At 36.6% G+C, this 26735-nt stretch overlaps 2 protein-coding genes across 2 annotated transcripts; one reads left to right on the top strand and one right to left on the bottom strand.

Moving 5' to 3' along the window:
• Positions 1-1173: 1173 nt before the first annotated feature.
• Positions 1174-26072, bottom strand: LOC142984861 (uncharacterized). The gene is made up of 3 exons (XM_076132717.1): positions 23649-26072; positions 5538-5659; positions 1174-5010 (listed from the first exon to the last, which is right to left on the bottom strand). Exons 1-3 carry the CDS (start codon positions 25692-25694, stop codon positions 4590-4592), a joined length of 2589 nt encoding a protein of 862 aa, XP_075988832.1. The 5' UTR covers positions 25695-26072; the 3' UTR covers positions 1174-4589.
• LOC142984867 (uncharacterized) lies at positions 6247-8275 on the top strand. The gene is made up of 2 exons (XM_076132725.1): positions 6247-6319; positions 6604-8275. The coding sequence occupies exon 2, from the start codon at positions 6783-6785 to the stop codon at positions 7800-7802; it is 1020 nt and encodes a 339-aa protein (XP_075988840.1). The 5' UTR covers positions 6247-6319; positions 6604-6782; the 3' UTR covers positions 7803-8275.
• Positions 26073-26735: the final 663 nt, after the last annotated feature.

The raw sequence follows: 26735 nt of genomic DNA, 5'->3' as shown, positions 1-26735 counted from the left end.
ATGGGTGAAAATTTTCCCCGTTTTTGTAACATTTTTTTACTGGTACTCTGTTCCTATTGGTCGTAGCGTGATGATATATAGCTTGTAGCCTTCCTCGACATATGGGCTATATAACACTGAAAGAATTTTTCAAATCGGACCAGTAGTTCCTGAGATTAGTGCGTTCAAACAAACAAACAATCAAACAAACTCTTCAGCTTTATAATATTAGTATAGATTTCGTTTTCTTTTCTTTTGAAAAGACAACTCCCGCACTAAGAATTGCTCTTGTATCGCGGGGACTTTTACAAACATACAAACAACGGACACAAAGCACAACCAGACCTGAAACAATTATTTGTGGATCGCACAAATAATTGCTGCGTGTGGGAATTGAACCCACGAAACAATGCAATGGTATTGGCGTGGTGACCTATACCACTGCGTCACGGAGGCAGTCATAATTGTAAAGGGCTAGACGCCTATTTCATGAACCATTATCTATACCTTCAGGTATAAAAACAATAAAACACATTTTTTCTTAGACAACGTGTATTTAACAAGACTTAAACCAAACCCTTTATACATACTAGCACAATAAATTTATACATCTAAATTAATTGAATTTATTAACAAAAAGTAATTTTAATATACTCGGGCCATTACAAACGTGCGAACTACATCATAGGTACAAAAAAACCTTTACAACTTTTACACATAAACCTTTCTCTTGAATCATTATATTTATTTAACCCTTTGACCGCAGAAAGTTATTTTTGTTTACATTTTCCGACGAAAGTGTCGTGAGCACTTTCTGATTTGCCGAGTATAGCCGACCGTGGTCAAAGGGTTAAAAAACCGCATCAAAATCCGTTGCGTAGTTTTAAAGATCTAAGCATACATACAGACATACATAGATGGCTGACAATGTGTCTGAAGAAAAGGCATTGTACAAAAAAGAGAAAAAAATTAAAATTCAATCAATTTAGACTTAACAACTATATTACTACTACTAGCAGTGATAGCCGAGTGGTATAAGTTGACACCTCCCACGCATGTGGTCGCAGGTTCGAACCCGAGGCAACACACCAATGACTTTTCGAAGTTATGTGTGTATTAGAAATAATTATCACATGCTCCAACGGTGAAGGAAAACATCGTGAGGAAACCTTGCATGCCTAAAAATTTGTTTAAAACATTTATTGAGGGCGTGCAAAGTCCCCAACCCGCACTTGGCCAGCGTGGTGGACTCAAGGCCTAACCCCTCCCTCATTACGGGAGGAGACCCTTGCCCAGCAGTGGGACAGTAATGGGTTAAATTTATTTATTTATTTATTTATAACTATATTATTTATACATTTATTTTTATATATAGTTACATTTATATACAAATATAGACATAAACAACAGATTTTACGAAATAACTAGTGAATACATCGCATTAAAAGATCCTGTAGCGGATATTTTGTGAACTAAAAGTGTTACCATTAATAATGCATAACTTTTAATATATTTTTTATTATGGCAATATTGACTTTAACTCCCGATTTCTGAGGTACATTTAGCGGTAGTTTATCTATTCAAACTGTCATATTTATATGATCTTAAACACTATTGAATTGATAAACTACCGCTAAATGTACTTCAGAAATCGGGGCTATGATCTATCAACGCACAGCCCAAACCACTGGTCGGATCGAGCTGAAATTTGTCATGCAGGTAGATGTTATGACGTAGGTATCCGCTAAGAAAGGATTTTGATCAATTCTACCCCCAAGGGGATAAAATAGGGGATGAAAGTTTGTATGAAAATTCTGTCTTAAGTCACAAACCACGCGAAGTCGCGGGCCAAAGCTAGTATTTAAATAGAAGCTACCTATTGGTCAAAACATAAGTTCTACAAAATACCGCTTGGCTTTTCTTAAGGCCGAAGGTTTTCTATTTAAATCAAGTAAATATGTGATGTTGGTATATAAATTTATAAACTATTATGCGCGCGATTTTTTACACAATATAAAATTTACAAGGCAATAAAATGCACGATTCTTTTCGTAATAAAATCGAGACAATTTAACAAAACAAAAATATATGTATTTTTTGTAGTGTAACATAACTTAACTGCACTTTTAACTGCACGTTTGGCGCAGTGGTTTAAGCGGTCACCTCGCCGCAACAACCGTAGCGCCGCGTGTGGTGGGTTCGAATCCCACCCGGGACAAATCTTTGTGTGATGAGCACGAGTATTTGTTCTGAGCCTGGATGTCAATATATCTATATAAGTATGTATTTAGAAGTATATAAGTATGTTTATCAGTTATTTGGTTACCATAGTACAAGCTCTGCTTAGTTTGGAATCAAATGACCGTGTGTGAGTTGTCCAATGATATTTATTTATATTTATTTTATTTATTATAATAACTAATTATCCCAAAGAGGGCGAATTCCACTTAGGCAATACCGCGGGAGAAAAGCTATTGTTTCATATATTCAGAGAACATTTTATAGCATACTATACCCATTGGGTAATGTTACCACACAAAAAATACAGTATAGATTTATGACACATATAACAAAAAAAAGTGTTGTCAATAATATAATAAAAAATCATTTGATGATTTTTTTAAGTATAAAATAATTTTATTTGACTTCGAAATGGGTAAAACCAGTCACTTTAGCTTGCTACATACATATTCGGTCCGGCAATATTGATCGAACAACAAAACCGACTCGACTCACTTGTTCGGCTTGTGCCGATCGGGTTTCACATATTCGGTTTTACCCGGCTAGGCCGATTAATAGCTAACCGAATATGTGTGTAGCAAGTCTGACCAAGTAAGACTTTTTAAGAAGAATTTTTCAATTCGAACTAGCAGTTTTGTAGATATGCGCGTTCAAACAAACAAACTCTTAAATTTTTTATTTTAATATAGATATTTTCGCTAGTATTCACATCTGTGTTTAAATTATAAAAGATCTTAAATAAATGCTTTAGTATAAACAAAAAAAAGTGTAAAAAAATATTCTTTTTAGCCAATGGCAAGATTAACTACGAAAAATTAGAAAATAAGCTATAAGTCTATACATTTATACAATTTTTATTTTACCATTAAAATGTTAAATTTTTCAGGTCTTTGCTTGCTTTTTTCAGGCTCGTGGTTAAGTAACAACAGGTTAAGCTATGCCTACCAAGTTAGAGCATTGGATGGGTGACCATATCCATATCAAGTTCCTCTAAAACGCAATGCTAAATGTAACTTTTCAATGAACTAATGTAATATATTAATAATCTTATGTACATTATATTATGAGAAAATAAGAGTGATTTTGGACAACAATCTTTTTATACATAAAAATATTTTTGAAAAAAAAACTACACATTTATTTTGTAAATCTAGATTTTTTATCTAGCTTTTTTGTAAAAGCCAACTTTGCCATTAAAGAATATGATGATATAACAATTTTGTAATTTTTCCCGACTCGGGACCAATCATATCAAACGACATGTGATATAATCCAGATATAATTGTAGATGATCGTTAGTCTTTACTACCGTTCCCAATAATCTATCTTTAGGCAGAAAATTATCCTTTTGTAAGGTAAGCAGACTACAATATTTTGTAAGGAAATCTACGTAACTTAATTTTAGTTACGTTTCTTTTCTATCTATCTGTGAATCTAGATAGTTCTATCTTTAACTAAAGGTATCTTATTGGGAATGGAAATGGAAATAAATTGCCCGTTTTTTTATAGATATAAACTTATAATAAAAATAATAAAATTAGTGTCTTTTTTGGATATATGATAGTAGCATTTTATATTAAATTCAGTCTCTTATGATTAATAGGCACTTATGAAAATATATACGCACATTTTGAGGGTAGTTTTAAAAAAATATTTTTGAGGATAGATTGAACCGGGCCTAAGAGTTTTTTAAACAATTAAATTACGTTTGAAATTAAATTATGTAAAAATCGGTTTAATTTTCTATATTTCAGGCGAAAATTGATATTTTTTCTTCAATAAATATTTAATTTCAAAATTATAATTTAAGCAATGAAAACGTGACATAGCCAGCCACGCTTATAATACTTAAACTATAAAATTATTTCACAAAATAATATTAAAACAATTTTTTGTTATTTTCAACCTCTTTTTAACGATAAAAGTGCGTGGTATTTTTTTTACTTTTGATTTTTATTTCCACTATAGGCCTGATTTTGAGACTAATATAAATTCATTTTGAAAATATTACAGAAATGTAGGAAAGAATCGTATAAATTAATAACTTTAACCTATTACTGTCCCACTGCTGGGCAAGTGTTTCCTCCCGTAATGAGGGAAGGGTTAGGCCTTGAGTCCACCACGCTGTTCAAGTGCGGGTTGGGGACTTAGCATACCTTCAAGAACTGTTCTAAAAAATTCTCAGGCATGCAAGGTTGCATCACGATGTTTTGCTTCACCGTTGGAACAAGTGATACAATTCTTTTCAATATTTTATCTTGAAGTATTGAGCAAATTTCACATACATATTTTGTATAGGTAAAAAAAATAATATTTTCAAAATGAACACCATTTAATTAAACCTTAATTAACTATAGAGACTAAACCTGTCATGTATTTAAAACGCTACCAACATATTCGGGTTTCAAATCCAAAATTTTATCACTACAACACAAAATTTTATCATTATTATCCAAAGCACTCTTATTTTTCTCCTTTTGACATTTCCCATTTTGACAATTGACGTCTTTGACAAGAGTGTCACTGTCAAAAGTTTCCGTGACAGCGGGTAGACCAATAAAATCCTGCGGTAACTTTTCACTTACTGATTTTTCTAACTCTTCTTTCTGTCTCGCTTCTTCTTTCCTTCTTTCTTCTGCTTCTAGCTTCTCCCTTGCTTCTCTCTCCTTCTTTTCGGCGAGTTCTTTTCTCTTCTGCGCGTTCCACCACGGCATGAAGCGTTGGAACATTACTCTCGATCTGTGTTGTGGCTTCAAAACCCATGAGACTGCCATGTCTACGTCTGCAATTCTGTAATAGGAGAATTTGTTGGTAAATAGGCGGATGGTATACTTTAAATGCAGTCAAACAATGGACACAGAGTACAACCAGACCCGAAAATATTAGTGGATCGCCCAAATAATTGTCCCGTGTGGGAATCGAATCCACGACCTCCCGACGCAGTCGTAGCAGCGTGGCCACCTAAACCACTGCGCCATGGAGGCAGTCAAATACTATAACACTATTAAGACGATGATTTAAAATGATCATCTTTCTCGAAAATAAGTTTCCTTCCTCCAACATTAAAACGGTTGAACAAATTGTTACAGGGCAATCGATTACCCCGGAAAAACTGAGTATCTATCTAGTAACACGACAAATTTGTGAGTTGTAAAATTACATTCTATAGTTAATGAAATATGCCCATCTTTCGTTATTTACAATATTAGTCCCATTATGAGCGAGGCTATTAGCCACCCTTACACACACACTCTATCGTACATGAAAAAAACTTCAGAATTTATTTGAGAATATTCTAATAGTAATTATAAACATACCTGCGTTTAAACCTGTCCCTATCGGACACGAACTGTTCCCAGTATCGGACGCGCGTCTGCTTGGCTGCGAACAACCAGACTCGCATCACGTGCACCTTCGGCGGTTGAGGATCGAAGTGTACCTGCAAGAAGAAGAGAGAATATGTTAAAAATATAGCCATTTGAGAGAATACTTGTCAATTGATACAGTAAGATCCACGAGGCTACGCAAATCTGGGTATATTCCCAGTTGTCTCCCTTACACTGTCCCTCGGGGAGACAACTGGGAATACAAGTTTGAAGAAAATTTCCAATTATTACCCCGGGGATCAGTGAATCTGTCGCAGTAAGATAGATAAAGCCGTAACATAGTTATATCCCTAGGGATATAATTATATACCGTAATATAGTTATAAAGAAGAAGTTTTGGGCAAACCGACATGGGTAGGTTAGGTTAGAAGGCTGAGGTGGGAGCGAGCGAAGCGAAGCCTCCTCTAAAGCACATTTGCGATATACTTTACAGTGTTTACCAAAGCTTTCAAGTGTAATATTGTTGCAATTATTTTTAAAATAAAGAATAAACTTTGTGTTCAGAGTCATTCGTCAGTCCGTTGTGTGTTTTTAAAATTTGAAATTCCCGGTAAATAGTACAGACTCAAGGTTACAACCCGGCTATGCTTCAAGGTTAATAGTGAAGCTAGCTACAAGCAACGCCGATTGACGGCCGCCATTACGATGTCAGTGTTAGAGTCGCGGTTACTCCGTGTGCACGTGGTGGGTCCAGTCAACATTTCAGTACTGTGGTGAGTTGGCATTTACTTGTAAACTTGAATTTTGTTTCGATTCATATACAGTTAATTATAATTTGTAATAATATTGTTTAGTAATAATACAAAATTCGAAAAGGAACGTATTTTCTGGCTATAATTATAAAATTGCATCCTTTTCCTCAGTACTTTGGCGTCAGTCCGTTGTCCGTTAATATGCCAGCGGCCTGACATATTTTCCAGAGTACTGACAGATTTTGTTTTTGTCTGCTTTTACGTTAAAAAATACCACTTTTAAGGTCTTTTTTTACTTATTTCAGGTAAAACATCATGCCACCTCCTAAAAAAAATTATCTCGGGAAGAGATATTACAAAAAAAACGAGAAGCTGAAAAGGCTCGATTAGCAAAGATTAAAAGCGACCCTATCAAATTAGCTGAGTATAAAGAAAAACAAAGGTTACAGTTTACCTAAAAGGATCTGTCATTTCACACTGCACAATGTCATCCAATCTATCTCATAACGTCGGAGCAATTTGGGCTCATCTCAAACCTATTCTGGAATCACTACCATCGAGTATTGAAAACATCCACTTTCTCAGTGATGGTCCTGTCACTCAATACAGGAACAAATATATGTTCTATGTGTTGGCGTGTAAACTGCAAGACATGATCCCTAATATTATAAAATATTCCTGCAACTATCATGAGGCTGGGCACGGAAAAGGGGCACCAGATGGTGTGGGAGCCACCTGTAAACGAACAGCGGACCAAGTAATTGCTACTGGAGGTGATATTACTAACTTAAAAGATTTTGCAACTGTCGTTCGTGAGAGATGTCCAGGTATAAAAGTGGATGTGATTGAAGGCTGTGAGATTGAGCAGATGAATACTTTCATTAACGAGAAACCATCTGAAATCGTTGCTTTCAAGGGGACCCTATTGGTACATCAGGTCACAGGCACAGCTTATTGCCCTAACAATCTTATCTTGAAGTCACTAAGTTGTTTCTGCAGCCCAGATGGATGTGATCATTACAAGCTCGGATCTATTCATTATCAGACAAAGTTGCCAGGTACACAAGTTACGCGTCTAAACACTTCTACAGTGTTCACAGACTCCTCTGAAGATGATGATGCATCACTGTCCACTTACGCGAAAGACCATAATAACCACCCTGTTGAGTTGGATTGCAATTTATCAACGCCAACAGTTAGCGGCTCACAACAAGAAAATCTTTATAGCAACGGAGATTATGTTTTAATTAAATATATGATAAGGAATAAAGAGTATCGTTATGCGGCTATCTGCTCCTCTGATATCGATGATGACGGCGAGATGAGAGTGACTTTCCTTAAAGTTTGTGACCAGAATGGAACTCTATTTAAATTGGATGAAAAGGATGTTGCAGACGTACCGTTTGGACAAATAATCCATAAGTTACGTGTACCAGATCTCGTTACAAAAGGAAATAGAGTATTTTATCAATTTAAGGAGGATTTTGATGTTTTTGAAAAGTGAATTTCAATGAGAGAATAAGACTACTTTTTGTTGATTAATAAGAAAATGGATCTCATTTTTATTGTTTAAAAATAATAATTTCGTGTTAGTTGTTTATTGTTTATTTTATTTTTTTAATGTATAACTGTTGAATTGAACTGGTAATAAAAAAATTCAAGGCTGACTTTAATACTGAGGAAGTTTCGTCAGTATAAATAGAAAAAATGTGATTATTTTATACTTACCTATAAGGATTGATGTTAAAAGAACATGTGATATAATTACATTCTAAGATAATGTTTCAATGATTAATAAATGACTGATTATTCCTATGAAAATGTGTGTTTGTCAGTACCCTGTTGTTTTCGTCAGTCCTCTGGAAGCAAAATTTTGAAAATCCTTAATAATTTAAAAACTACTTTATAAAGTGACTGGCCTGTTTTAAGTTAGCATGTTTATTAGATTATCTATCATATCCACCCAAATTCGTAATAATTAGAAGTAGAAACTCATGTAAACATTATATCCTTAATATTTGCCCTACTTTTGTAGAACCACCCATATCATACTCTTCAATTCTATTTTATGGTTAGTGGTCAACCTAGTGTCTAAGTTGTTCAAGCCGCCCGAAAGGCCTTTGACATGGCTTAACGACTGTTATCTTAATTGACAACAACTGGGACTGATTTTTTACGTGCCCTCCGAAGCACGGGGACGCTCAATTCATATACCACCGTGCGGTCGGCTATTAAGAATAATCTAATAAAATTACAAAAATATCAACAGCGTTTTGCCCGACATGAGGATCAAACCTGAGACCTAGCTCAGCAGTAGGATATCCTACCGACTATGCCATACACACTTAATATAATTCTTGAATGATATTTAGGTTAAAACAAAACGTGTACTGTGACCTTCACACAATCTCACGTGAACTTGTGAACGTGTAGTGAAAGCCTGAGTAAGACACGTTTTAACGTTATTGCTCCGGTTTTTCATTTATTGCGTAGTGGGTTCAGGTTCTATACTGTACATTTAATATTAACTAGCTGACTCGCGCAACTTCGCTTGCGTCACCTAAGATAATGGGTCAAAATTTTTCCTGTTTTTGTAACATTTTTCGTTGCTACTCCGCTCCTAATGACCGTAGCGTGATGTTATATAGCCTATAGCCTTCTTCGATAAATGGGCTATCTAACACTGAAATATTTTTTCAAATCGGATCAAACAAACAAACTCTTCAGCTTTATAATATTAGTTTAAATTTGATTATTTTGTTTGACTGTCTAGTTGGACAGATTAAACTAAGAGTATAGTTTTCTTTTCATTTTTTTAGAGTTCCGTACTTAAAAGCTACAAACGGGACCCTATTAGTAAGCTGTCTGTCTCTCCGTCCGTCTGTCACAAGGCTGTATCTCATAATCTGTAATAGCTCGAAAACTTCTTATCGTACGGTTAGTAGTCAACCTAGTGTCAAAGTTGTTCAAGCGGTCCGAAGAGATTTTGACATGGCTTTACGACTGTTATTTTAATTGACAACAACCAGAAACAACTTTTAACGTGCCTTCCTAAGCGCGGAGACGCTCAATTCATATACCACTATGAAGTTACCCATCTATGGAATGACCGCGCCAACGGTAGCTTAACCCACAGATCGTTTACCGACCGGTGAGCGGAACTGGCTATGTGACTGTCTGATCGGGTCAGATTAAAATCAGATCAGATGTTTTTTAACCCATTACTGTCCCACTGCTGGATAAGAGTCTCCTCCCGAACAAGAGAGGGGTTAGGCCTTGAGTCCACCACGCTGGTCAAGCACGGGTTGGGGACTTTGCATGCCTTCAATAAATGTATTAAACAAATTTTAGGCAAGGTTTCATCATGATGTTTCCTTGACCGTTGGAGCAAGTGTTCATTGTTTCTAATACACACATAATTTGGAAATGTCATTGGTGTTATTTGAAGTAGGTACTGTATAGTGGGTAGGTACAATATAAAATTTGAATGGAATCTATTAGTACGGCATAAATAGGCCTCTTTAAAAGGTCATTGAACCCATTGATTGATTGTAACAAGTGTAGAAATGCGTAGGTACTTGATGCGTATTTAAACGATATTGTAAGTGATACATCTAACATACATACATACACCACGATATTATATAAAGTACCGCTCTTTGTCTATCAGTTCGCGATAAACTCATAACAAAAACAAGAGATTTTCATGCAAATGTCACTTATAAACAAAGTGATTCTTGAAAAAGAGATTTGAGACACTACACAAAATGCTAATATCAAAATCGTAGCACCTATAGCTCGATTCTCTACCACTATCGACTACCGACTAGCTATCGAGAAATTCTGTATGAAAATCTGATCAGCGCCTCTAACGGACGTCGTAGGAACTATTTTGGCAGTACATTTTAAATGTCAATCTTTCGATACTCGACAGTACCGACTGTAGAGAATCGCGCTACTAATATTCAGATTTTGTGTAGATTGCCTTCGATATCATGTTGAAGACGCCGAAAAATCATATACAAGGGATCAAATTTCTAGGTTTTTTTTTAAAACGTCCATAACTCGGTGGGCAAGATTTTTGTTCAGATTTTTCTCATGATGGTTACACTCAATCCTGTCATTCCGTTTCGGCTTGACGTTGACTAGGCCACCCTGTACACCAACATACATAAAATCACCCCCTTTTTCCATAGGAGTAGATCGTAATTGTTAAATTTTACTGGAACCCGGAAATCAAAACCAAAAATGTACATAATCAACACTAATCAAATCAAAGCTTATAATTTCAAAGTATTTCTTCGAGTAAACAATATGACTCACTCGATTACGTTTCAATGCGTCATCTTATGACGGAATCATGACTGGCCATGTGGAAGACCAGACTGTGACGTGGAGTTAAGAATAAACTGGACCGTGGGATGGGATTAAATACGTCATAGATAGAATGTAACTATTAGGCCGGGGAAAAAGTCTTTTCGCACTATAGTATGTATGAACTTGTAGTAAAATCATTTCTCTACACAAAAAAAGCTCGATATTTGGGTACCTCACGAGCTCACTGAAAGAAACCTAATGAACCGTGTACTCATTTGTGATTCTTGAAGCCAAAGAGATTTTATTACAAGTTCATACATACTATAATGCGAAAAGACTTTTTCCCCGACCTAATATTATGTATGTAATTGTATACTTTAGAAATAAACAGCATAGTCGTCCAATGAGATGAATAAGATTCTCAATTGGTCTGGCTGTTGGACGATTCAAATTTCTTATCCTTATGAGGTACATTTAGCGGTAGTTTATATGCTCAATAGCGTTTAAACTCATATAAAAAAAAGCTATTGAATAGATAAACTACCATTAAAAGTAATCAGAATCCGGGGGTGAGTATACTTAGAAAGTATCGTATGTATATGTAGTAAGTCTTAGAACTTTGTCGTTATTGGTTAATTTTATAAACATAGCTTATGTATAAACCGTTGATTCAACACCAATCGTAACATGTACACAGTTATGCAATAAATCTATCTTTTAATTATTATTGGCATAACAATAGTAAACTATCCCTTGGCATGCTTTAGGCATCCCTATGACGTTGAATGCATGCGTCAAAGCATAGTTTCCAACATAATATGCATGCAGAGATGCCGTACGATCGTGCCCTGATGATTCTTTAATTGGAATACTAGAGAGAGTTTGGGAATACTAATGTTATCTAAAGAATAGTTTTTTTTTTTCTTTTTAAAAAGACAACTCCCGCACTAAGAATTGCTCTCGTGTCACGGGGACTTTTACATACATACAAACAACGGACACAAAGTACAACCTGACCCGAAACAATTATTTTTAGTTCGCACACATAATCGTTCCGTGCGGGAATCGAACCCACGACCCGATGTAACGGTAGCGGCGTGGCGACCTAAACTACTGCGCCACGGAGGTAGGCAAAAGTTGAGATAACCGTCCCGTGTACAAGTCTGCGGGTCAATGACCTTATTCATTCTTTCTAAATATCATATACCACCGTACACTTGCATAAAAGGCTCTATACTAAATTATATTATCGGACTATAATAATAAACCTTAGCATATTCCTTTTACTGTAATACAGCCAGGTCAGCGGGCTTATCACGTATCTCAGATGACAACTAAACGTCAAAACGATGGTCACTAATCAGTACATTGCGGCTTTGACGTAACGTGTTAATCACTATATTCTAAGAGAGAAAACAATGTACAGCATAGTGGTTTTCAAATAGTTTTGAACTGAGATATGTGATAGCCACGAGAGTATGTAGTACTCGTAACCGGTGGTCCTGTATGACAACATGTATGTATGTGAATGAAGCAAGGGAAGTTTGTTAGGATCGTACCAAGTGACGTTCTCTGGTCTCTGTTAATGGGAAAAAGGCGTATGTATGTATGTCAAGACAACAAGTCGTGACGTAATACGTGACGTAGCGGTTAGGAAATCCCATAGGCAGTTTTATAAGTTTCCGCCTAGTCATATAATGTTGTTTAAATGCTGTGTTAGAAACGTCACTCGGTTTTTACTGAAGGATAATTTATTAAGACGCTGTGTAAGAGTAACCAGTCTCTTATTGTTTTATTAGTTGGCGTTCAAATTCATCGGTGGCAGATTTAATGAATATAAAATTAGGACATTCCAGACATTTTTTAAAGTAAAAAAGCCATAGCCAGTCTGGCGTGACGATCTAGATGCCTTTAATATTAATTGGACACGAATAGCAGGAGAAAGAGGGGACTGGAAGAAAATGGGGGAGGCCTTTGCCCAGCAGTGGGACAGTACGGGCAAACAAAAAAAAAAAAAAGCCAGATTCTTAGTCCAAAACCGGGATAAAACTTCAAGCAATTTGAAAAATTCACTGAAGTAATTTTGAAACCCAAAAAAAAATACGATTGGAACTAAAGCTTGCTTTCTGTCTTACTGTTAAAGACAGTCTCATACTACCTTATTGTCCAAAAGAGATAACTTATTAATATTTTCCTGAAAAGTGGGACACTGAGGGACTGAAAAATAGGAACAATATCCATGCCAAAGGTCTTTGGGCAGCTTGATAGACTATGTAAGTTGACTCCTTACAAGAACAAAAGCGTGACACTGTATTTTCGCTTTAAAAATCAGGCTGTCACAGAAAACCAGGAACGAATGAGATAGCTAGTCCTATAACCATGTCCTTGGACAGTTTTGACTCTAGACTGACCAATAAATGATTCAAATTCAAATTCAAAATATTCTTTATTTCGTAAACCTTTTACAAAGTACTTGAAACAGTCAGTAATGAAGCAGACTAGTCCAGTCTGATGATAAACAGTGAACAACACGCAATATATTCGTCATCAATGAAACAAGCCGCATCACTGTATGACTAATAGACAGTTGATGTTTTGGTCAACAACCTTCCTTTGTAGGCCAGATACGTGTTCGTAAACTAAGATAGGTAAATCAGAATATTGGTTGATGAAATATTTTACTAATATTATAAATAAGTACGAAATTTTTAAAAGATGAATGTGCTTGGTTCTTTTACACGCAATAACTACTAAACGAATTAGATAGGGATTTGTGTACATTTAATGAATCTTTACTCTGATCTTTCTCTCTATGCATACGGATAAACTTCAGAAGTTAGTGTCAAATAAGGTCATTTTTCCGTTGCTATTAGGTAGCGAAGAAAGAACCGACTAAAGACTAGAGAACTACCTAGGTTCGGCGTCCTGTTCTTTTTTGCGATGCCTATAATGGCTGCCGGGATGTTTATCAAATTATCTCTAAACCAACATAAATAAAAAAGCATATCTATGAATTCACACAAAAGCAGGCCATAATGCGTATAATTCCTTAAGCTTAACAAATTATCGAGGAAGGCTATAGGCTATATATCATCACGCTACGACCAATAGGAGCAGAGCAGCAGTAAAAAATGTTACAATAACGGGGAAAAATTTGACCCATTCTCTCTTATGTGACGCAAGGGAAGTTGCGCGGGTTAGCTAGTCGCACAAATAATTGTCCCGTGTGGGAATCGTGCCCACGACCTTCTGACGCAATGGCAGTGGCGTGGTGACCACTTTAACCACTGCGTCACGAATCTGAATCAGTGGGCCATTCTGTGTATTCTGATGCAATTTGGATGCAAGTGAAATGGTGAAGATAGCAGTTATTTTCCAGTTATATGATGAAAGAAAGTAAGATAAAATGTAAACTGGTCTTGAGAAGAGAGGGTTTTTATTACCCGGTGTTTCAATGGAGACGCAAGTGTATTTTTTTAACCCATTTCTGTCCCATTGCATGGCAAGAGTCTCCTCCTGATCGAGGAAGGGGTCAGGTCTTGAGTCCACCACGCTGGCCAAGTGCGGGTTGGGGACTTCACATGCCCTCAATAAATGTATTAAACAAATTTTTAGGCATGCAAGGTTTCATAACAATGTTTTCTCTTCACCGTCAGAGCAAGTAGAATTATTTCTAATACACACATAACTTCGAAAAGCATTGGTGTGTTGCTTCGGGTTCGAACCTGCAACCACTTGCGTGGGAGGTGCCAACTTAAACTCGGCTATCACTGCTGCAAATGTATTAAAAAGAAATATATTTTTCGCAATAATTCCGTATTGAATGATGACCACATTGTGAATTATAAATAGGCCACAGCTGTTAACTCCCGGCTTATATACGATAAGACAGTATATAACCGCTGTGTTATTGAATACGAAACCTTGGCCGGATTTCCGGTGAATTTTAGATTAAAAATAAATTATTTATATGACTTTTCTTAGAAAGTCTGTAGCTCATGTTTCTGTGTGATGGTCTAATTAATTTATGAGACTGCTCTGTCCTATTTTTGGGCGAAGGGACACTTTTGCCCGATATATAGATACAGATAATACAGATACAGAACTCAACGGATAATAGTATTGACTGTACCTCATCATCACTAACTCCTTAGTCTTTCTACCAACTATGTTGAAGTCGGCTTCCAGTCTCAGCTGAATACCAGTATTTTACATAGAGCGACTGCCAATCGGACCTCTACAATACAGTTACCTCTGATTACTATTAACGACTGTGCAAGATCTTTGAAAATGACAGCCGGGATCCACAACTTAACGTGCCTTCCGAAACACGGAGGAACTCACCCACCCAAAGTTTCGGTTTGAAATTGAATTCCGGGACAACCTGTTTATGTATACATATTGGATCCATTCAGCGATTGAACTCGAAACTAACCGATCTACATACCCAAAGATAGCTACAAAAGGTTACTTACCTTACTGATAGTTCGACCGGCTAGTATACTGATAAGTGAACTTGATAAATGTCACGTCGACATGTAATTTTATACCTACCCGGATATGAAACCACCGCAACATATGTTTACCTAGCTTGTGGTTATTTTACACTGTTATGTACCTTTAAAGTAGGTATTACAAGTCTAGGTAAGTAATAGGTATAATCTATACTAATATTATAAAGCTGAAGAGTTTGTTTGTTTGTTTGAACGCGCTAATCTCAGGAACTACAGGTCCGATTTGAAAAATTCTTTCAGTGTTAGATAGTCCATTTATCGAAGAAGGTTATAGGCTATATAACATCACGCTACGGCCATTAGGAGCGGAGTAGCAACGGAAAATGTTACAAAAACGGGGAAAATTATGACCTATTCTCTCTTATGTGACGCAAGCGAAGTTGCGCGGGTCAGCTAGTAAATTATATTATTAACGTTTTTAAACTATCGTATCTACAACGGGTCTTCTCTATAAGTCCTCAAAACTGCACGTTCGGCGCAGTGGTTTAAGCGGTCATCTCGCTGCAACAAACGTAGCGCCGCGAGTGGTGGGTTCGAATCCCACCCGTGACAAATCTTTGTGTGATGAGCACGAGTATACGTTCTGAGCCTGGTTGTTAATTAATCTATATAAGTATGTATTTAGAAGTATATAAGTATGTTTATCAGTTATTTGGTTACCATAGAACAAGCTCTGCTTAGTTTGGAATGAAATGACCGTGTGTGAGTTGTCCCACGATATTTATTTATTCTTCTACCCCCGTAGTTTATCTATTCAATAGCGTTTAAGCTCATATAAAAATGCCAGTTTGAATAGATAAACTACCACTAAATGTGCCTCAGAAAGCGAGCATTAGTCAAGTTCTTTCAGTCGGTGCCGAGTTTTCGATCACCAGAGAAGTTAATCATTTTTGATAGACATTTTTTTAAACGTGTCAACTTGAACAACTTTGACACTAGGTTGACCACTAACCATACGATAAATAATATGATAAAGAGCGCTCAAGATAACACGTCAAACATTGGCAAAATACATTTGGAACCCAACCTGTCAAGATATCAAACAATCCGACTATCTTATCTCGATCTATTTCCGTCAAACCTCGGCCATCATCGTCACTGTTCGGGTATTTCCGTGGCCAATATGGCGGCCGGAATGTTTATTATGTACACAATGTGTTGGACCGTCTCCAAGCAGTCAAGGTTGCTACTGTCAACCAATTATGGTTATCGGGGAAAGAATTCTTATTGTTTTGTCTATTGCAATTGTATTACTTATATGGGGGGCTTGGATGGTCAATTGGGGCAAGTTTGACCCCCCATGGCGAAGCTAGGGTTATTGTTCTTTCGTATGGTTAGTGGTCAACCTAATGTCAAAATTGTTCAAGCCCAAAGGCTTTTTATACTTAAAGTCTTTTATCTCTATTGACAAAAACCAGGATCGACCTTTTACGTGCCCTCCGAACCACGGAGATAGTCAGTTTAATTACTAGTATGCCGTCATCCGTCTCTCAAATGTCCGCTTTAAGGTTACTCAACCTATTGATAGTTTACCGACAGGTGATCAGTGATTTTTATAAGTATTTTCTGTCAACAAGAGCTTTAGATGTCTTCTCCATATTGAGATAAGTTCAGTAGTTTTAGAGGTAAAACATACGTAAACATTTTCCGTCATAATCCATTTTGTAACTCATGTTTAGTCTAGTTGTCATTTTAGTCCATCATAACATGTTTTGTAAACTTACCACGGAAAAATCCTAATTCGATTTCTATTCTCAGAAAGCATGACAGACAGACCGACAGACGAAGAGACAGATAGATAGACAGTCACTGAAGTTTAAGAATATACTTCAGGTACACAAAGTTATGGTCTTCCCTTATTGTCCTACAGAAAGTTACTGTGAGCCAATTTTCATTAAAATATTGATCTTTAAAGTGTATATCAAACAAGTTTCTGTTCAAAATATTCAAATTACATCATCTTAAAACCTGTATCAAGTTTGAGTGTCGGGTGAGGCATCGTATGACACGGTCATTCATGTTTTGAGTCAAGAAAAACGACCACTTCAATTACAAAACTTAACCTTCGATTTTTAGTTTCAAAGCAGTAAAACTGTTCGCCTCCCACGGAGTTAAAATCAAATCATTATTTTTCTAACCCTGTAACTGTGCTACTGCTGGGCAAGTGTCTCCTCCCAAACAAGGGAGGTCAGGCTTTGAGTCCACCACGATGGCCAAATTCAGGTTTGGGACATTACAGACAGAGAATGAATTTACCGCCAGTTCGGAAGGTAGGGCCAATGGCTTCTGGCTACTCTTTTTGATCGCCAAATGGTTGTGGTGATGTGAGGAGCTGCTACCAAGACTACCGAACAGTGACACTGACTCACAGTACCAAATTTAAGACTTAGGGCATCACACCAATGACCTTTACAAGTTATGTGTGTAATAATTAAATTAGTGTGTGTTAATAATAGTCCCTTAAGGTATAAGGTCCACCACGCCGACAAGTGCCCGTATGGGTCTTTGCAAACCTTCAAGAACTGTTCTAAAGAACTCTCAGGCATGCAAGGTTGCATCACGATGTTTTCCTTCACCGTTGGAATAAGTGATCATTATTGGTTGAATTTGTCAATATAAATATATTTTTTTAATTAGCTTGTTTCTATGTCCCACTGCTAAGCAAAGGTCTCTCCCTCAAAATAAATATTCATTATTTTTTTAGTTTTGAATAAAATATCTAAAATACTACTGGTGTATCGGGTTCGAATCCTCGACCACTTGCGAGAGAGGCGTATGTACATTGTACAGACATCAAGACTATCACTGCTCTGATTCTAGGGTTAGAGATTATTTAACTAGGTATAAACAAAATGATAAACTAATCTATTTCTAAGTATTATGATAATATTTACGTCTAATTGCTGAACTCATTGGGGACAAAGATAAATAATAATTAACTAAACATTAGCGTATCTATAGACTTCTAGCTTGTAGAAGGACATGTCGCATAATATGAACAAAAGTGGAACGTTTTTGGTGTGGCTTGGGATAAAATAAATTTAAAATCGTTAATGTCTCACTCCTAGGTATAAGGTCTCCCGTAATGAGGAAGGGCGTGCAGGGTTTGAACCCTCGATCACGTATGAGGCAAATACTTTGACTACTAAATTAACACTGCTCTTTCTAGTATGATTACATTATTCTCTGATTTCAACAACCTATCTCCCGTAACCCTTCAAGTCATTCAGAGACGCGAAGTTACTCATCGTCGCTGCACAAACTCACTCTAAAAGTTTTGCATAAAGAATCGAGTTACTTTACAAACATACAAATCAAGGATACAAAGCGTAAATACCAGAAACATCTATCTACGGATCAAATAATACATATTTATGGCGTGAGAATTAGTTATCAATAAAATAACCTACGTGAAATGTATAGGTATTGATAAGATAAGAAGATAATTGCAATCAATGATAATGTAAAGAAGAGGCGTACCCTATGTCCTTGCCCGGTATGTCAGCTATCTCACGGAGAAATACCATCTTAAACGATTCAGCCGTTTTGCAGTAAGAGCGTATCAGATAATTATTTTATTTTTGTTAAAAACTATGTCTGCGTGTTATAACCTACGACCCTGGCGAATTTTTATCTTAATTGATACAGCTGTTTTGGCGTGAAACCCAAACAGATACACATACGTACATATTTATTATGTCAATTAGTCTAGCCTTTCTTCCAACTATGTTGGAGTCTTTCAGTCTCAACGGATGCAGCTGAATACCAGTATTTTACATGGAGCGACTGTCTATCTGACCTCCACAACCCAGTTACCTGGGTTATAACACGATACCCATCGGTAAGACTGGTTGTCAGACTTTCAAGCTTCTGACTACTGTTAACGACTGTCAAAGATCTTTGAAAATGACAGCCGGGAGCCACAATTTAACGTGCCTTGCGAAACAAATTATAAATTTTACATATACCTATATATTTATTATGCATACGTACAGTTTTTTATTATGTATATAATATAATTGTACAACTGGCAGGCATGCATGTTTCCACACGATATTTTAAATACATTTTTAAGTGAATGTATATTATTACGAAAATGTACCTACCTATTTACCTCGAGCTCGCCACGTAACGATTTACGTGGCTCAAACCTTATACGTATTAGCCAAGCAGTTTTCGAGTTGGGCAAGTCAAGACATACAATACATATCGCAATTTGATAAGAAACTGAAGAAACCACTTTATAATATTGTGTAATTATGATTATTAAGTAATTAGAGTCATTTTGATTGTGAATATAATGATGAACAGGTGATCAGTAGAACTGCCGTCGTGATCGTGGGTTCGATTCCCACACGGAACAATTTATGCGATCCACAAATCATTGTTTCGGGTCTGGTTTTACTTTGTGTACGTTGTTTGTATGTTAGTAAAAGTCCCCGCGACACAAGAGCAATTCTTAGTGCGGGAGTAATCTTTAAAAGAAATACCTAATTAAACTATCAAGATACTTTCTCATTTCTTCAAGTGCAGCCAATTATACAGACAAACAAAACATTGACCCACATACAAACAAACTGATTCATGAACGAAATAATAACATTTATTGTGTAAAACATAAACAATCATTTATCAGAATGACTCATAATGAAGGGCGTATAGGAAGACGAGTTAGTTTTACTAATGCTTGGTCTCTCATATAAGTACCCAGACCTTTACTTATACCTACTTCTATTCAAAATTCTTATAACAATTACTTGTTAATAATAATTTGTATGAGGCGCCCATAGCCAGTTGCGCTCACCGGTCGGTAATCGATTTGTGGGTTAAGCAACCCTTGGCACGGTCATTCAATAGATGGGTGACCGCATAGTGGTACTTGAACTGGGCGTCTCCGTGCTTCGGAGGGTACATAAAAAGTCGGTAAGCTAAGATAACAGATGTTAAGCCATGTCAAAGGCCTATCGGGCGGCTTGAACAACTTTGACACTAGGTTGACCACTAACCATACGACAAACACACATTTTTAATCCTTCATAGACAATACGTGTTTAACCCAACTTTATATAAATACATATTGCGTATTACAGTTCAGATATACTTACAAAGAAATACAGACGTTGCGCAAATTTAAACCTTAATGCTTACGACATAAGGTCGCTTCTAATAATCGTTAGTTTAACCTTGAATTTACTACGTTTGTTTATAAGGAAATATGTCGCTTTGTTTCGTATTTATAGTATTAATATCACGTGGATTTTGTGAAGGGGTAGGCAGAGGTGTGATTTGTAATAACCAGTCATGTATGATGACTACCTAGGAACTAAAATTGTATGCTTATAGAGCTAAATTTAGTCTGCGACTTACCTATCCCGCGTGAAGAGATTTCATGTGGTAAAAAGTATTTTATGAGTACAAACAACATAAAACCAAGTCTTCTCCCCAAAGAGGTAGGCAGAGAACAGAGAAAGTAATTTGCTACGATCCTTACTAAATTTCCCTTTTTCCGTAAACTAAATTTTATCAAAATCGGTTCAATCGTTGATACAGAAAAGAGCAACAAAGATAATATCTGAACAAACTTTCGCATATAAGTAGGTTAGAATAACAGTGCTTTCTTTTAAAACTACTTAATGCAACATTTAAAACTTTCAGCAAAAAAATTAAACGAACTATCGGTACCTATATAAAAAGCTATCACATTTTGGCACATTTAAAACCAATAACTATTATCAATACCGCGATAACTGTTATCAGAACAAAGAAATTCGTTATCTCGTTGCAATTTGAATATTATTATTTTATCAAATATTTAAATTTTATGATAACAAGGGGAGTGAGTGGCGCTAATACGTAAATGACGTACGTGACTAGCTGCACACGGGTTTTGGATGGGTGTCCGTTCAAAATTCAAAATGCACTTACTAACGAAACTTTCATAAGCATGGTTAGTGGTCAACCTAGTGTCAAAGTAGTTGGTACGTTTGACGTTAACTGTTGTTATGTTAAACAACAAGCGTGACTTGTATCACGGAGACGCTCAGCTCAAACACTGCACCTACATCTATGTAATGTACAAGTTACTTAACTCACTGATCGTTTACCGACCGGTGAAACTACGGGCTGAGTGTTTTAAAAGAATTAAATCACTATCTAGTCTCCCCCAAATGCAGCTGAATACCAGTATTTTACAAAGCTCGACTGCCTATCGGACATCCACAACCCAGTTACCTGAATCATAACACGATACCCTTCAGTAAGACTGGTTGTCAGACTTTCAAGCTTCTGACTACTGTTAACGACTGTCAAAGGTCTTAGAACATGACAGCTGAGACAAGCAATTTAATGTGCCTTCCGAGACACGGAGGAACCGGATAAGTATTAAATGGTAACCCATCCATGGAACAACCTCGGCAACAGTTGTAAGCTACACAAATTATAATTCTAAGTGCATCGATGAAGGCCAATGATCAAGGAAAAAGCATGACGACACATGAGCCATCAATTTTGAAATATGCGAAACAATAGGTACTAAAATCATATGATTTATATTCAATCAATAATCTATATTGTTTATTGGGAATGACAAGTACATGTATGACAAGATGTATGATGTGTAGGTCATACAAATCATTATCTTATATATTATGAACAGGGACAATATAATAAATAAAAAATATTTTAGTACCAATCACATGGTCCTCTGATCCAAACTAAGCAGAGCTTGTACTATGGTTACCAGATAACTGATAGACATACTTATATACATCTAAATACATACTTATATAGATACATTTAGAGCCCTGCCTCACTAGGACGCCATGGCGACTGCCTCCGTGGCGCAGTGGTCGTGCTCTCTGGTTGTGCTTTGTGTCCATTGTTTGTATGTTTGTCAAAGTCCCCGAGACAAGAGCAATTCTTAGTGCGGGAGTTGTCTTTTTAAATAAAAAATATATTATGGCGGCGTCGCTGGCTACGTATCCAAGCAGTTGATATTGAAATGTATGTCACCTAACTCACGTGGCGACGGTGTGGCAACATGACAATTCAATATGGATGGATACGTAGCCAGCGATGCCGCCATGGTGTCCTAGTGAGGCAGGGCTCTAACAACCAGGCTCATAACACAAATTGTCTGTCCTGGGTAGGATTCGAACGACCAACTACTACGGCTACGCTAGAGTTATTGAGGTGAGGTGACCATGTTAACCATTGCATTAAAAACTACATTTCATTAATTCTTTTCACAATTTGCAAATAATCATGACATAAACCAGCTGTGATAATCACTTGCAAATGCCAAGACTGTGTGTTAATGTCAAATGTTCTAAATGTTATTATGTAGTTCTGATGTTTTATGTTTCAGAGTGTGTGGTTCAAAGTCAGGAGTACAGTGACCTTTGAGTATTGAGACTAAAGTGTATTTCTTAGATCTTGTATTTATAAGAAAGAACAGATTCATTCAGTTTGAAAATTTAAACTGGTAAATCTAGATTTTGCTAACCAGATAACTATTTGGTTTGAAATTATCTAGGTACCTATTTGGGTAACATGTTTTCATAAATGATTCTAAAAAGATTTGTCTCCTTTGTCAGTGTGAACTAATTTGACACTAGGTTGACTACCTGATATAGTAAAAAAGTATTTCTCTTTATATGTGTAGCCAGTTGTAGAACTGATAGGTAAGTATTAAATTACCTGTCCGATGGACAGTGTGATAGAAAATGTCTCAAAACATAGCCAATATTTGTCTTGATAAGCTAAATTATACAAATGGTTAATATATATATTTTTTAAGCCATTACTGTCCCACTGCAGGGCAAGGGTCTCCTCCCAAACGAGAGGGAGGGGTTAGGCCTTGAAAATTGATAATGTAATAGAGTAAGTTTTAAACAATTATGAATGAAGAATGAAGAATCTTATATACCTACCTATGTACTGCTGATCACTTAAAATACTTATGATAATCATATACCTAATAACATATTGATATAAAGTATAGCAATATCTTTGAATACGCAACAAAATATACCTAATTAATATTAATAAAATGTATATAACAGGATTATTACAATGGAATGTTGTCACCATTAATAACCTGTTTTTAAGATCTGTAGTGTTCTTTATGAAGTACCTAATGTACTAGACTTTATGAAAACTGTGGACCAAATTAGAGATGTCAGTATATTATGATATACATACATAATGCATAAAATCAAGCTCATGTGTGTGTTGTATTTACATAGAGTTAGGTAGAGACCAAAGAATACCACTACAAATGACGATTCTTAGAAAATTCCCTTGCCTAATTCACACATCGTCATACAGGATTTGTTTAACTAGCTAGAATGATGGTATAGGTGTTGAATTGTGGAAAAACAATGAAGCATTGTTTAACCACAGACATTTTACTATCTACATACCAAAATTTCGTCATATTCAATTCAGAAGTTTAGCTGTGGAAACGTAAAATATAGACTATCGCAAAACGTATGTATGTTATAGATAAATCAACTTACATGTTTCACCGGAAGGTCCTTGCGTAGTTGTTTCTTTCTTTCATCGAGCAACAGTCCTTTAGAACATCCGTTATCACCATCAACAGTCACGGTAGCACTCTCACACAAAGTCAAATCGTCCACCTTTGCACAGTCCACCTCGTCTTCACTATGATCTTCATATAGACTATCATCGGCCAAATTACTGACACTTTTAGACAAAGAAGCGGACAATTTAAAAGTACCACAGCCCGAATCACTGACATCTGAATCACTATCGTACTCGTCTGAGTCTGTAGTGTCACCGAACACATCGTTAGACACATAACAGCTGTCTGGAGAATCCTCAAAGATGATAAAGGAGTCTTCAGAATCACATTCTGATGCTCTACGGAGTTTTGGACTGTCGTTGAAGACGATTTGGAAGGAGTCTTCGCTGTCTACGGATGCTGAGTGGAAACGGCCAGAGACTTCGTCGAAATATTCCTTTTGTGGGACAGGTTTCGGTTCAGACTTTTGAACTGTAATTGGAGGAGAATTTTGGACGGTTTTTTCACGAGATTTCATGAAGTTTTCTAAGTTATTTGTTGATGGTGAGTTCTCTACACTGGACAAGTCTTCTGAAAGTAATTCGTTGGCAAATACCATGTCATCGTGAATGTTTTTCTTCATTCTCGACTTTCTTCGTTTATCGTTGCTTCTATTTGGGTTTTTATACCGTTTGTCTTTTACTTTGTTGGACGGCTTCGGTCTGGGTGGTAACGATGCTAAGGGTTGAGCTTCTGTCTCTAATTTTGCTACAGGTACAGGTTCAGGGTCTGGTTGAGGTTCAACAACCTTTGATTTCTTACGCCTCTCTTGCAATAATAACTTGAGTTTCATTAGTTTATCTTCACAAGACTCTACTAACTCTTTCTTAGGTTCGGTTTCTTCTTTTGTAACTAATTCAGGTACATTTTTCACAATATCCATTGTTTCACAGACTAGAGGTACGTCCACCATTCTTGGAGAGTCAGACACAAGATTTAGAGGCTTGAAAACTAATTTAGGTTCTTCTGAAACTGTTGTGTTACTTTGAACAACAGTTTTGGGCTTCTCTGCAACCATTTCGGTAGTTTTTAAAACAGATTTAGGTGTTTCTGAAATATTCACAGGCTCAGGTTCCACTTTAGGTGCCTCTGGGACCACTTTCGGTGTCTCTGGAATCACTTTAGGTGCCTCAGGGACCACTTTAGGTGCCTCTGGTACCACTTTAGGTGGATCTGGGACCACAGCAGCTTCAAGTTTGACTTTAGGCCCATCAATCTCATGGAATACATGCTCATGATAGCAAACGGGACTTGAAAACTCAACGTACGAGTCATTTGAGAGGTTTTCAAAGTCTTCAGGTGAAAAAGCATCTTCGAAACTGTCTTCTACAGAGTTAGGTTCAACAAAAACCTTTTTAGGACGTCTCCGAGCCCTCAATCCACATGGTACGGGCTTACTGCTCCCGAGTAAAACGCGAACTTGTTCGAGTTTGCTCTTACAGTGCGCCGCGGCCGCTCTGCAGTCACTCATCTCCGAAGCAAAAAACTCACTAGACATATCATCGGAAAAATTTTCATCCTGTAAAATTTTATTTTCATCCGAAAGTTTGGCGCCATGCCACATCGACGGCAACGCCATCTCTGGACTCGACTCAGTACTAAAATCAGTAGGTTTTCGTTTACTAAACATTGCGTTAGAAATCGAATTTAGAACGCCAGAGAAAAAGTTTGTGATTCCCGCTAAGGGTGAATAATCTTCGTGCATAGGCATGCTTTCGTCTCGCTTCAACTCTGGTTCCTTAACTTGTTTTTCTAATTTGTTTTTCCCGTTCTTAGCCGCCATTTTTTCCTCAGTGATAATAGTGTCAGCGAGATTTTTCCTCAAAGGATCCGGACCTAAATACAGGCTGTTCAAGAACAACTCATCTGCGAAGGTGTTCTTCATTTCGCTCTTTGCATCCGTACAGTAACTGGCAAAGGGGTAGTGTGGTGGTGCCAAAATGTTGCGCCTGTCGCGCCAATTCATTGGGAAATTCATTTTTTTACACTTTTTCTAACCTTTATAAACTAATCACAAATATTGCATTGCATTCACGCGCACAATCTTGATGTCACGTTAAAGTCCTTTGTAATGTCCGGGGATGGTCTGTGCACGAATCTACAGCACGTAACTGCGTTTCTCAAGGGAAAATCTCGAGGGGAAATCCACACACGGTCACGGAAGAAAATCTCGCACTCGCGGTCGGTTTTACACACTGTTGAAGATTTAGCACCGAAAATCAACACATCTGCGATCGAAGAAGTAGTTGTAGAATTGTTTTTGTTGTAGTAGTGTTCGTTATTAAGCTCCATTATGACAAAATTGCAATACACGTCTTTACATTTCAGCCATTTTGTAGAAAATATGCGTTTGACAGCTGAGGAATTAGTTTTGTTGTCTCTGCGTAGCTCGAGACCGTAGGGTTGTACCTTTACGAAAAAAGTTGACAGTGTAATCGATACAGTTTAATCGATTAGAAAGCTACATTTACATGAATAAGTAGGTAGAATATTAGTGACAATTTAATATGTGTATTATTAAAGTCTGTTTGCTTTTATCAAATAATTTACAAAATATGAATTATAATTTTCAGTCGTGGTTTAATCTATACTAATATTATAAAGCTGAAGAGTTTGTTTGTTTGTTTGTTTGAACGCGCTAATCTCAGGAACAACTGGTCCGATTTGAAAAATTATTTCAGTGTTAGATAGCCTATTTATCGAGGAAGGCTATAGGCTATATAACATCACGCTACGGTCATTAGGAGCGGAGTAGCAACGAAAAATGTTACGAAAACGGGGAAAATTTTGACCCATTCTCTTCAGTGACGCAAGCGAAGTTGCGCGGGTCAGCTAGTTGTTCAAGCAAAGCTCGATGTTTTAAAATTTTACGATAACAAACGACATGAATGCTAAATTTATTAGTATCTAGTGCCGTAATAGCGAATTTTAAATGATCATGCACAAACCAGAATATTTTATTGAACATTTCTGCGTATATATTTTTGTTTGTTATTCTTCATTGAGACAATTTAGACAA

Source organism: Anticarsia gemmatalis, chromosome 28 (genome assembly GCF_050436995.1).
Source record: "Anticarsia gemmatalis isolate Benzon Research Colony breed Stoneville strain chromosome 28, ilAntGemm2 primary, whole genome shotgun sequence".
NCBI lineage: Eukaryota > Metazoa > Arthropoda > Insecta > Lepidoptera > Erebidae > Anticarsia > Anticarsia gemmatalis.
Note: the sequence above shows the minus strand (reverse complement) of the source record. Positions and strands in the feature narration are given on the sequence as shown.

Excerpts from the sequence above, each read along its gene's own strand:
- LOC142984867 (XM_076132725.1), top strand. The coding sequence starts at position 6,783 with ATGTCATCCAATCTATCTCATAACGTCGGAGCAATTTGGGCTCATCTC.
- LOC142984861 (XM_076132717.1), bottom strand. The coding sequence starts at position 25,694 with ATGAATTTCCCAATGAATTGGCGCGACAGGCGCAACATTTTGGCACCA. Across the intron at positions 5,660-23,648 it reads AGGACCTTCCGGTGAAACAT|GTACACTTCGATCCTCAACC; the intron begins GTAAGTTGATTT and ends TTCTTCTTGCAG. Across the intron at positions 5,011-5,537 it reads AGGGACAGGTTTAAACGCAG|AATTGCAGACGTAGACATGG; the intron begins GTATGTTTATAA and ends CTCCTATTACAG.